Consider the following 12,647-nt stretch of genomic DNA (forward strand, 5'->3'; position numbering starts at 1 on the left):
GGGAGATGGCTCAGATTGCAGTTTGTCTCAGGGTTGATTGGTCTTCACACCTAGAAAAACCTGTGTACAGGCACTTTATAAATGACATATCATATCATCTCACCAGCCAAAAGGAAGGAGTCGTCCTCTTCAGAGTTACTCTGTCGCATAGAAAAAGGAGTTAGGACAGCAGTGGCCAAAACACAGTGTTGCAAAGGGTCTGCTGGCATATCTGGTCATCTTTTTTTCCGATTACTTGGTGGTCGGCTTGCCTTTCACCTCAGGAACCTCAACTTTTATTCAGTTTCAGCACACACTCCTCTGCAATCTCTCTCAGCAGTTTACAGAAAGGGGCAGATTGCTGTCCAATCAGGACAGCCAGACACCCAGTGGGAGCTGGTTCCATTCAGGCACTCAGGCAGACAAACGGCAGGGGAGTGAAAAACTCCTCCCCCACTTCCTGCCTCCAGACACAAAGTAGCCTAGGTGGAGACACCCAAGGGTTCCCGCCAAAGGCAAAACAGACACGAATACCTCTCCCTCCCAGAATGGTAGACGGGCTAACAAAGAACAACCACACAGAAAATGGAAAAAAATGAAAGAAGCCACCATGAATACAGTCTGCGGTAATAAATAGCACAACAGTTGGTAGAACACATCCACTGCCACCAGCCATGACTAGAGGGTTGTCTATGTGACTAAAACATCAAAGGAGCAGAGAGTAGGGGGATACTAGGTATGCCCTTGGCACTCCACATACGGTGCTGTGCGCCAATCTTGCAGAGTGTAACGTTTTAGAAGGGATACTAAGTATCCCTCTATCCTTAATACTAAGTATCCCTCCATCCTTAAGAACAGTAGTAAGGATAAAGGAAGAATCTCAAAGGAGAACCCCAGGGGTTCCCAGGAACACTGCCCATAATGAGCTGTGTGCTGACAAAGTAAAATACAGATGCCTTGAAAGAGATATGGAGGAAAGTAGACTCCATAGTAAAGGTACAAAACAGAGAACAGAGTTACAAAAGACAGAGCACATAAGAATGAATGAGTGGAAGAAGGCTCCACTCATTCAGGATATAAAGAAACAGGTCCAGAAGTCCAGCAAATCGTGCTGGGGGTCTCACTAGGAGAGGGGATGAAGCATACACATGATAAATCTCCCTAACAGCTTTCTAATGCACCACTCGACTCAAAATGAAAGAATGAATGATGCATGGCATGGGATTGGCAATGCATGAGAATACATGGAAGACTGCTATGGAGCATAACCCAGACTTTTATGGCATAAACAGCAAACTGCAATCAATTCTTTTGTTAGCCTGTAGCAAAGAATCATTGGTGTAACTGATGCTTCTGCAGTGTGTGTGGTGCTCTGCTCGGTGACCCGTTACTTTTAAGTGATCCCCCAATAACTGTGCATCTCTAGTGGGGTCAGGAATGTCAGGGGGCCCGGAACACCTTTTTTTCTTACAGCCTCATTCATTTTATGTTAGGCCCTGGAAACTATAATCTAAAAAACATTGTTTTGGCATGATAGGTACAAAATGTTTATAACTGGATAACATGTTATGATGGAGACCCAGCACTCTTTGCTGTAAAACTGAGACCACATCCAGGGTTCCTTCATCAAAGTGTTCTAATAAGTTTGGAGGTTTTCTATAGTTATTAATAAGGACTTCATTCTTAAGCAAATGATCACAGGTAAGAACTTAAAGCCAGATTTTGAGCTTCCTATTTCTGTCTTTTCCCCCTTTAAGTGTGGTGTGTCTATAGTTTGGCAGAGTTGTGAATGAAACTAGCCCATGTAGTATCTCAGGAAATCTGGTTAGACGTTGTCCCCCGGGGGTGACAATGACAGATGTGAATGGCCAAAAATACATTAAGTGACATTTATAGAACCCCCAAAATCACCCTGTGATGGCAACATGTATAAAGTAGCAGTTCATTTTTCTACTCTGTCACACTTTTTAAATGCACAAAAAAAGAGACTGAATTAGGTCAATTTGTGCATTACATTGCAAATCTAGTGATATGGGGAGCTCAGAAATGTCAGCATACCAGAATTGGATTAAATACTGTGTGTTGCAATTCTACTGGGCCCACTTAGTTAGGCATAAGTTAAAAAAGGTGGTCATTTCAAATACCACCTGTTTTATTGCTACTTCCACTCTCATAATGAGGGTCCCCTCTGGTGCAAAAGAAAACTGCAGTAAGAGAAGATGACATTGTAGTACTAGGGTGGTTAAAACGTCGTCTTCTCATCCATTAGAGAAGTCCTGCAACCTTCAATGAGCTTTGTCACATTTGAGACTCCCCCAGATGTGTGGTGTTGGAAAGCTGTAGGATGTGTTTCCTGTCAAGGCATAAGCTGTTTGCATTACCGGAGCATGACAACACAATTTTGGCAACATCGGTCACATTTTCAGGATAAGCAAGATTTGAAGACGTGTATCTTTTTTTTGTAGATTTTTTTTAGATTGCATGCATTTGGTTATAAAACAACCATTTCGCACATTTATAATTAAAGATACAGCAGAAAAAATGTAATCTTAATACAATTACGCATAACACGATGTATAGAAGTAAAAATAATTAATAAAATAGACGAATGCAGATTTTTCTTAAGTATTAAAAACACGAGCAATTAAAATCGAAGATAAGATACACTTAAAAAGACAACCAAAATTGAGTTAATCAATTAACAACCACTGGATAGAGTAATTTGACATCAGTGTACACTCCACACATGATAGGCCGAGGTAGTGGTGACAACTGATTCTTCCCCGAAAATAGAACTCCAAAATTGATCAGTCTCAATGAAGCAACATTAGTATTAAGATAAATGTAGCAAGGCTTCTAGACAGGGCATTGAGTAAGGAGGTGGCGCGCAGATTCAAGCTTCAAGTGGCATATCCTCCCGTTACGTGCTACATGAATCCAGCGCCTGTGTGTTCACGTGTGGCTAAAATGTTAAAACACAGATATGTGTTAAAAGAACAAAGTTTAGTTAAATAGGTGGGAAGGAGATCTCGCCGAAATCCCTGAGGGCCATAGACTGCATAATTTTCCTTTTTACTTAACACAGAGTTTTTTAAGATAAAATCATGATCTATGTTTTTTTTAAATACGTGCCGCATTGGGAGGCAAACTAAATCATCTAACTCTAAGTCAATATGTGTCAGGGTATGTGTCAGATGCTCCGTTGCCGTAGATCTCAATTACGCTAAAAAACTATTTGTACAAGCATGTAAGTATTGTCGAATTAAAAAAACTGATTAAGGTGTTAGAGGAAAACGTATTTCAGTGGTCGAAATAACAGCAGCGACTTCAGGATTTAGGACAGGATAGTGTCTACTATAACAATACAGTGGGGGTCATTATGACCCTGCCGGTCCGGAAACAACGGTACCGGTAAGCTTGCCGGCACCATTGTTTCTAGACCGGCAAATCATGAGTCTGCGAGCGGGTGCCTGTCCGCCCACCATGTCTGAACTGGCGGGCGGAAAGGCACCCGCTCGGAGACCATGTCGGATGCTCCGGCACCATTCATGAATGGTGCTGGTGTATCCGACCTCCCCATTCCCATTGAGTCCAACGGGACTCAAATGAGAATGGGGACTAATATTTTCTGGCGCCCCGGAATTGGCAATTACCGGGTCCACCGGGGCTGTAATGCCCCAGTAATTGCCCATTCTCGTGCGCAAGGAAAAGAAACTCTGGCGGCAGCCGTGCTGGTTTTACCGGCACGGCTAACACCAAAGTCATAATGAGGCCCAGTGTCTCACTACTGCGGCAGGTTTAACGCTTTACCTGTACAGTGAAGGCCTACAGGACGCTGGGCGAGGGCCAAAAAGCAGAACCACTGACTTTATTAGTTTAACATACTTGTGGTTCATCCCTGTTATTGGCACATGAAGACGCCTGGCATTTTGAAGCATGGCAACATGCAGGAGCAGGATCAACTAAGACCAACAAGTCATCTGCATATGTATATCATAGGAAAGTAAGTGACACAATTGGGCCTCATTATGAGTGTGGCGGTCCAGAAATAAGGACTGCCACACTACAACTCTGCGGGCAGGGGCTGTTACGCCGGGCAGCTCTGATCTGCTGGGCACAACGGCACCCGCCCATAGAGTTGGCACAGAAGCACTGGTACCGTTGACAACAGTGCTAATGCTTCCATGAACCCATTCCACATCCGCTGCCTGACTTCCTGCTCCTCCGGGACTTGTAATGTCGCAGTGGCACTTGGAAGTAAGGCGGCAGATTCAGTGTTATGACGACGGTGGCAACCCACCGATAGCAATGGCGAGTTACTGCTGTCCTCGTAATAAAGCCCAATGGCTGATGGAAGAAGCAGCTGTTAGAATTGAAAATTAGTTGCAGCATGGATGGACTGATCCCTCAAAAAACTATTTCAAAACATGAGCTCACAAGTGGTCTTCTAGGAAGTGCGAGATCGAGCCAATAACTTGCAGCTCGTAGATATCCAGCTCATTATTTTGGCGAAAGTCTATGCTAACATCAGACACATATTTCACAATAGACTACCTGTGTCATGGCCATCAGATCTTTGCACAGCCTATGAGACAAGAATCCCCTCCCAATTTATGCTAATGGTGGTTCACCTTGTGGTGCTCCTATCCATGGGAGTACATGGACAAAATGGCCTCATATTGGCAAACGGACTAAAGCTTCTCTGCTTTGTGTTTGTGGACACTTGTTAGACATATACAGGTTTTATACTCGCTAAACATGTAATATGGGAACGTTAGCACACGGAATGTGAATTAAATGCACAGTGTAATGCTAGTGTGTCATATCTTATTCATGCACAAAATAATGCTCAGTCTGTTGTGCTGCGCGGCATCTTGGTGTATTCCCACAAACCATAACAGCTTCAATTCAACTACAAGATATCTCAAACACTGCCTCATTCACTCACTCACTCACTCACTCACTCACTCACTCACTCACAAACAACGTGCTCTCCTTCTAACACTGGATTTAAAGCTTCATTTTACACTTCAGCCATTTATGATTTGGGTTTGGTTGTGGGTTCAACATTTCCCCATCTGTTCTGGACCGCAGAATTCTGGCCGACCAGTCTTGTCCCCCTTCCTGTCCCGGTTCAATCAGTTAGGAATTTGGGGGTTAAAATCTCTGCTTCCCTTGCCCTGCATGACCAGGTATTTGTATTTGTATTTATTGATTTATAAAGCGCCTTACACCAAGGTCGCTGTACAGGGGAACAACTTAATACATAAAAACAGTAGGCCTTCAGTGTTCAGGGCTGGTCATTTTAAGCTTTGCATTGTGCGCATGGTTCTGCCCTTTATTTCTACTGAATGTCAGGCTCCGGTTTTGGCTGCGCTAGTTTTGAGCACTCTCGATTATTGCAATTCTCTGTATTAGGCTCAACCGCGTTATATGATTAACAGACTCCAGCTACTGCAGAATGCTGCTGCCAGATCCATACTTCACCCCCTTTTGGATCCTGCTTGTCCCCTCTGCTGAAGAAATTACATTGGCTTCCCGTTGATCCTTGGATCTTCTTTAAATCCATGTACATTGTGCACCGCGCTTTCTATGGCCGGGGAGCTGAGTACTTGCAGGCCTCATTCGCACATTATGTGCCGACTCGCTCCCTGAGATCCCAATCTTCTCTTCTTGTAACAGTTCCCCGGTACCGACTGTCACGTAAGTGGGGGAGGGGGAGAGCTTTTTCGGTGGTGGCCGCAAAAGCCTGGAATGATCTCCCTTTGGCTCTACGGGGCACTGTGGATCATTTCACCTTCCGCAGTTTACTGAAAACTACTTTGTTCTAGATTCTGGAGTCTGTTATGTTAAAACTCACCTATTCACGCGACAGCGACAAGATGCCCCCGGGCCTACGTGTGCTGTACTAAGTTCACATAACATAACATATGATCACAGGATTTTCTCATGTTTACTTAATAATCAACCTGTATTTTATTAGTATTGGTAGTTGAAGCAACATAGGAAGACATGTTGGCATTAAAAATGTGTACGCGAGCTGTGTTAACAAACAAAATGCAGTCTTTACATTGTTGATCAGTGCAATTGAACAAGCCTTTACATTCTTAAAGTGTTTATCCTGTTGGATCTGTTTTGTGTTTAGTGAATGAAGTATGTAACCATGATTTCAGAATTCGCCCCCATTATGTAAACCTTGCCTACAAACTCTGATGGGCAGCTGTCATTTCAAAGTCTACATTCTAAAAGCATTATTTGCTAGTGGTGTAGTTGTCGGAATCTACATACTCTGACAAACAGAATTGTGCATGATGTTGAGCAATCTGTAAACTTTCAATACATTTTGAAACTGGTCTTGATGGTGTTTTTCTCTCCTACTTGTCTGCAGAGCCTGGAGTTTGCACTGTATTTGGAGACCCGCACTACAACACTTTTGACGGACGGACTTTTAACTTTCAGGGAACGTGCCAGTATGTTTTGACGAAAGACTGCTCCTCCTCTGCCTCAGCCTTTCAGGTCCTGGTGAAGAACGATGCCCGCCGAACCCGCTCCTTTTCATGGACCAAGTCGGTGGACCTTTTGATGGGTGGAAGCAGCATCAGCCTCCACCAGCATCTGACTGTCAAGCTGAACGGAACACGCATACCTCTGCCCTATGAAACGCCACAATTCCAGGTGGACCTGGATGGCTACCTCCTCAAAGTGATAACCAAAGCAGGTAAGGCACAAGGAATTAACCAGTCACTCAAAACTGCTGCCATTTCTCCTTTGTGTGGTTGAATATTTTCCTTGTACTCTGGTTGAGATCAATGGGCAGTGGCTCACAAAACACACACACACAAGTTCTCTATATGACAGTGCAATCAGAAATGTCAAGCCTCCATCACAGATATTCAGCGGACGAAGATGCCACAATAGTAGTCAGTGTAGCATTAAACAAATGCTGGTATTGGCAAAATGTGTGTCTACATCACAGTGCTCCAACACACACTATACCGGCAAACTAGAAACAACGCATTAACGGTGCCAACATACAATTTCAGAATTCAATACACCCACCAGCTTCATTTTCACGACATCTATCCTGAAGAAGTTAACTACATCAGCCCCGAAGTGAATGGGATCCAATAGTTGACTACTATCAATGCTGCTCTCTGAAGCGAGAGTCTGGCAATGAGTATTGCTCTCGACCTTCTCAATAGGCTTTGCTAATATTGAGACTGAAAAGCTGACGTGGAACTCTAAAGCCCCAGCCCAATTTCCATTTGGTGGCTGAGCTTCTCTTTCTATCCAAAATCTGAACGGTCACAATGTGGGGCCTGCTTTATGGAACTTTTAGCACCGTGCCAAGTGACTTTGCACTCGCAACAAACACCCTGATTCATAGAGCGGTGCCAAGTGTATTTTTGCACTTTGCGCCGCTCTATGAATCAGGGTGTTTGTTGCCAGTTAAAAGTGACTTTGAACCACTGCAAAGTCACTTTGCACCACGCTAAAAGTTCCATGAATCAGGCCCTTAGTGTTAAGTCTTACTTGACGCCAACCTCGCCCTTGATCACCTGCAATCTGATTTCCACCATGACACCGATGAGACTTTCAAGGACCTTTGCCTGATGAAGTACACGGACTACGAAGGCTGCCTCTCCTTATCCCTATGGGGGTGCTCATTGCTGTGCAATACATTATCCTCTAAGGCCGTCTGCAGACGGTATACCGTCGTTTTCATCGACTGTCATTATTATGACTACCTTTTTTACGAGTACAGAATTACGAAAAAGGTCATCAAAATTTGGGGGGGGGGAAAGGGCAGATAAGGTGTTTGGGGGTTAAGTAATAGTAAAAAATCAGTGGGATGGGATGAGGGAGTTTGGGGGGAAACCCCCCAAAATGTTGATGACCTTTTTCGTAATTGTGTACTGTAAAAAAGGCAGTCGTGAAAATGAACAGAGAACCCTGCAGACTGTGGCCACCGATATCTCAGCAATCCCTCCATGGGTTCGAATAGTATCTACAGACTGCTTCAATCCACACTTGCGCCGGCATTTTACGTGTGCTATACCTCAGGGATTCATCATTCAATAGCTATTTACCGAATCTATATGCACCGTTCAGAAAAGCCTCATGATTCACCTTTCTCCTGTATAGCAATGATACATAGCGCAGCCTCAGCCATTAACATGATAAACTTCATTCAGTTTACATACAGCATTATGATGCATTCAAAACCATAATTAACACCCTTGCATCACAATTGGTAGGGAAGATTGTAGGTAGGTAATAAATGCCCCCCTGCGTGTGAGGGGCATATCCGTGTTTGGGGACCCTGCCCCCTCGGTCTGCCAGTCTTTCAAGGCCTCCATCACTGTTTCCCAAACCAAGCACTGATATCCACCTTGAGCAAAACTGCCCAGGATTGCCCAGTACTGAGACGCCAGAAAACAGACAGACGGAGACAAATATTCTTATTTTAAATGGGGAAAGTGGTAAATCAGGCCTGTAAATCAAGGTGCGATGTCATTAGGCCTTGATTGACCTCTTCGACCCATTTTCTAGCACTGACAAGGTATAGGAGGGGCATGGAGTGAAGATGAGATCTCTGCCATGCTGGCCTCCTCCATCACATCAGTGTGTTTCCTTTTGCTCCTACATGACACTTTCATGCAGATATGAGCGAAGGGATTCCTATGGAATCGGCCTCAGTCAGTAAATCCTGCCTTCAGGCCGTAACTTGCAGGCTGTATATAATCAGTTTACAATACAGAAAGGAAAATGAAAGCATAAAAGCAAGTTCACCTCGCTTTATTCTTTACTGTGCCACTGCACCTTGTGAATGTTTAAAATTGCATTCAGAAGATCCAACAGGATGCTCACATTGGTGGCCCTTTGTACAAGGTCCTTTCCTCGACATGACTTCTATCGAAGTACTTTACTTCGATAGAATTCCGTCGAAAACTCACCAAAATATATAATTGAGGATGTGGGGAGGGGGGTGGTACAGGAGTAAACAGGTGGGTCGGATAGGGGAAGGGTGAGTAGTGTTGGTAAAGGGGATTGGGGGATCCCCCTCCCCAAAAAAGAAAATCGTTTTTTCGGCAAAATTCCAGAATTGCAGTCGGCAAAGCAACATACAACCGTGGTCCCCTACCTGCTATTAACATGTCATATAAAATAACCCTGAAAGAGATGTGTGCATGGACGGGAGATTGCATGTGTGGATGGCAAATGGGAGGGGCAATAAACCTAGATGCCTACCTGGCTTGGGAGCTGCAGCATGGCAACAGTTACCTGACAGCCTACCTGGTGATGTTAGCTGGTGGCCATCTAACCAGTTGCCAGAGGGGCTGGTTTAGCTATAGGTCAAGGCAGTGTGCAAGATGTGTGTTTGTGTGTGTGTTGACGCGCGCGTGTGTGCGCGCGATCACGCATATGCCGATCTGAAGGAGCGAGACAGAGAGATCCAAGAGGAAATAGCCAATGTTAAGGTGAGGGCTGCAGATGAAACATGGCGACTGGCGGTATGTAATGCAGCAAATATATGAGAAAGTCATCTCGAATTTCTTGCTTGAGTATTTGACGGTGAAGAAGTAGATGGGAGGCTGAGGGGCACTTACACACAGCCTCATGAGTTTTTGCCTCTTTTTAGTACTTCATTGTTGGAAGTACTAATGGTAGAGCGTGTGTGCATGTTGGGTCGGGGATGTGCTGTAGCAATCTTATTGAGTATGTTAGCCTGACTGAACCTCCCATGTCAACCCACTGAAGCAAGCATCCTAGGGTGGCAACGCTTCTGCTGTCTATCACAGCTGACTCAAGGAATTAATGCGTAAGAAAGGCCAATGCAGTAAGTGCCAATCCTTTTTGGCCACAGCCAGTGATGATCGATCAATGCACCCATGACATATGTAAGTAAGTCCAGGGATAAGTGCAGAACCGAGATGTCCTAAAATGCCAGCAATGCTGACTCAGACCTATGACTGGCAAGCCAGCACATAACATCGGGGAATCCACCAGCCATGTTAGCTGCAAGATATTGCCTCACTCAGCCTCTGTATGCTGACAGACTGCAATACCCTATGACTGCAGACCCACAATCACAGAAAGCTACTGCAGACTGCCCCCAGACGCCCTCCCATACCTCAATCTAGAGCACGGCTCACACCTAAGGAAATCTGAATTGTTAAACGCTGGTTACTTCCATCCAAGCAACATGCCAACATCCCGAGCCCAATTTCTCAGTGTTGTTTCAGTGAGAAGCATGCCTCAGATGAAAAGCACATTGGGAGATTGAGAAAGATTTCCATTTGGAAAAGTGACCTGGATGGGAGAAAGACATAAAAATATTGCCTGAGAAGCAGCTTGTGTGATTGCAACATTAGCAGCTATTCCTCTTGTGTCATGAAGCCCACAACTAAAAGGCTGCATCACCAAGAGGTACGGTTCACTATAGAATATTTGTGTTTAATTAAGGCAAAAAGAGGGAACGGGTGAGTGGATTTAAGGTATTTCACTTCAAATTGACTGGTTTTGAACCCAGGAGTGCAAACCCTTGTCGCTCATTGTTTATGAAATGTCTACAATTCTGCTGCTTGCCTTCTTCTGGCAGCTGAGCAAGATAAATAGCACTGCCAACTTATCAGTAGCTCTCAACACATGTGATCCTCTATCATGTGGCGTGTAGGCCTAATACAATGGCCCTCATTAGGACCCTGGCGGAGAGGGTTTTACGCCGGCGGAGTGCATGGCGTACCTCTCCGCCAGACTACGAGTTCCCGTAGCGCCATGGAGGATTTTTACGCCTGCTTTTAGCAGGCAGAGAAATCCATGGCGCTACGGGACTTGTTGTTAATTACGCCACCGTATTTTACGGTGGCGTAATTAACGCCTTCCCCACTCCATTATACCCTATGGGGCAAGAATGGGAATGGGGAAGGGTAAAATGGGGATTGGGGACTTACCGCCCCGCCAAGGTCGGCATGGGGCGGTAAGTCCGCCAACCACCTTGGCGGAGTTGGCAGCTTAGCGCCATGGACCATGGTGCAAATTGCACCATGGTCCTCCGCCAGGGTCCTAATGAGGCCCAAAGCCTCTTGACTTTCAAAAAAGTGAGCACACTGTCTTCCTTTTGAACACCTGCAAACTCACACAAGGAAGAGGGGCCAAGGAAATAATGTGGGCCACAGGGCTATGTCAGCATCCCCTGGGGGGGCCATGAGAGGCGGGGGAGGGAAGTATTGGGCGTAACACCTGTGGCATAGTGGGTTAAAAGAAATCTAAGGAAAATTGGTCGACTGCCTTACTGCCTATGCAGGACCAAGAGGTGAAGGGGTGCGGGATTTCTGTAAGGACAAATGGGGCAGTGGGAGAGGTATCATGGCGGAAGCCACCTGCGATAGATGAGTGGGGGGGGGTACACCTTCAGACAGGCTGTAGGCCGTACTGCATGACTATAGAAGATGTGCGTTTTTGGTGTAATTGTGTAATACACTGCAATACACGGCTTAGATAAGGTCCTGTACCTGATCATGTCAAGACTGTCCAGTCTGGAAGCCCCAATCAGTTATAAAGGAACAAATATATGAGAGAGTAGGGAAGAACAGGGTTTAGGTTTCGAGGGCAAACCGCTCGAATATTTCTTAAATACTCAGTCTTTCTGAGTTGGGGAGGAGGTTTCATTCCTCTTAGGGGATTAAGGCAAGCAGCACAGTGCCCACTAGTTGTGTGCATGTGGTTCCTAGGACACATTCTGGGGAGGTCGGCAGGCTCTGCTGCATTTCATTAGCCCAAAGTATGACTGTCTATCTGTCTACAGGGCAGGTATTTGAAAGAATATCTTGGAGGGTACGAGATGGATTTTCTACTTAAACCAATCTGCTTAGCTATTGTGGTTTGCCTGGAAAGCACTGGCAGATAGATCTGTGCAAGAAAATATTCCTCTATCTTTCAAGAATGCAGAATAGCTCTTAATTGGTGGAGAACTCCATGAATTTATGAAGATATTGGGCCTCATTACGACCCAGGCGGTAAGTTACCGCCTGGGTCGTACCTTTACCACCATGGCGTAAACTATGTTTACGCCATGGTGGTTGGCGGACTTACCGCCCCATTCCGAGGTGAGTGGGGCGGTAAGTCCCCATTAACCCATTTACCCTTCCCCATTCCCATTTTTGCCCCATAGGGCATAATGGGAGTGGGGAAGGCGTTAATTACGCCACCGTAAATTACGGTGGCGTAATTAACAACAAGGTCCCTTAGCGCCATGGATTTTAACACCTGCTTAAAGCAGGTGTTAAAACCTCCATGGCGCTAAGGGACCTCAGAATCAGGCGGTAAGGGTTGGCGCTGTTTAAGCCGCCGTAAACCCCTTACCGCCTGGGTCCTAATGAGGCCCCTTGTGTTCATTTACATGACCCATATTTGGCGGTAGTTAGTTCTAGTGTACAGTTTTATTTCTTGAGCCCTGTAGTCTAGTCTTCATTACTGGTCAGCGGTATATGTGGCCACTTTTGTTAATGTGAGCTGCGGTGGTTGAACCCTGTGTGTAGCTTATTTTGCTTCTGTGTTTTGATATGATATGATGTGCAATTTATAACGCTCCTGTAAACAGGTTTTTCTAGGCGCAACAAGACAAGGGAGGGAAGACAGAGGGAGGACAAGTCAAACAATCTTAC

General features: G+C 45.2%; 1 protein-coding gene across 1 annotated transcript in view; it reads left to right on the forward strand.

The window, feature by feature from the left end:
* Positions 1-12,647, forward strand: part of BMPER (BMP binding endothelial regulator) — a 501,081-nt gene that overhangs the window by 353,530 nt on the left and 134,904 nt on the right. The window contains exon 12 of the mRNA XM_069613241.1: positions 6,368-6,697. Coding sequence (XP_069469342.1) covers positions 6,368-6,697 — 330 coding nt within the window. The remainder of the gene's footprint in view (positions 1-6,367; positions 6,698-12,647) is intronic.

The sequence above is a fragment of the Ambystoma mexicanum genome, chromosome 5p (genome assembly GCF_040938575.1).
Source record: "Ambystoma mexicanum isolate Mex_15411 chromosome 5p, UKY_AmexF1_1, whole genome shotgun sequence".
Lineage (NCBI taxonomy): Eukaryota > Metazoa > Chordata > Amphibia > Caudata > Ambystomatidae > Ambystoma > Ambystoma mexicanum.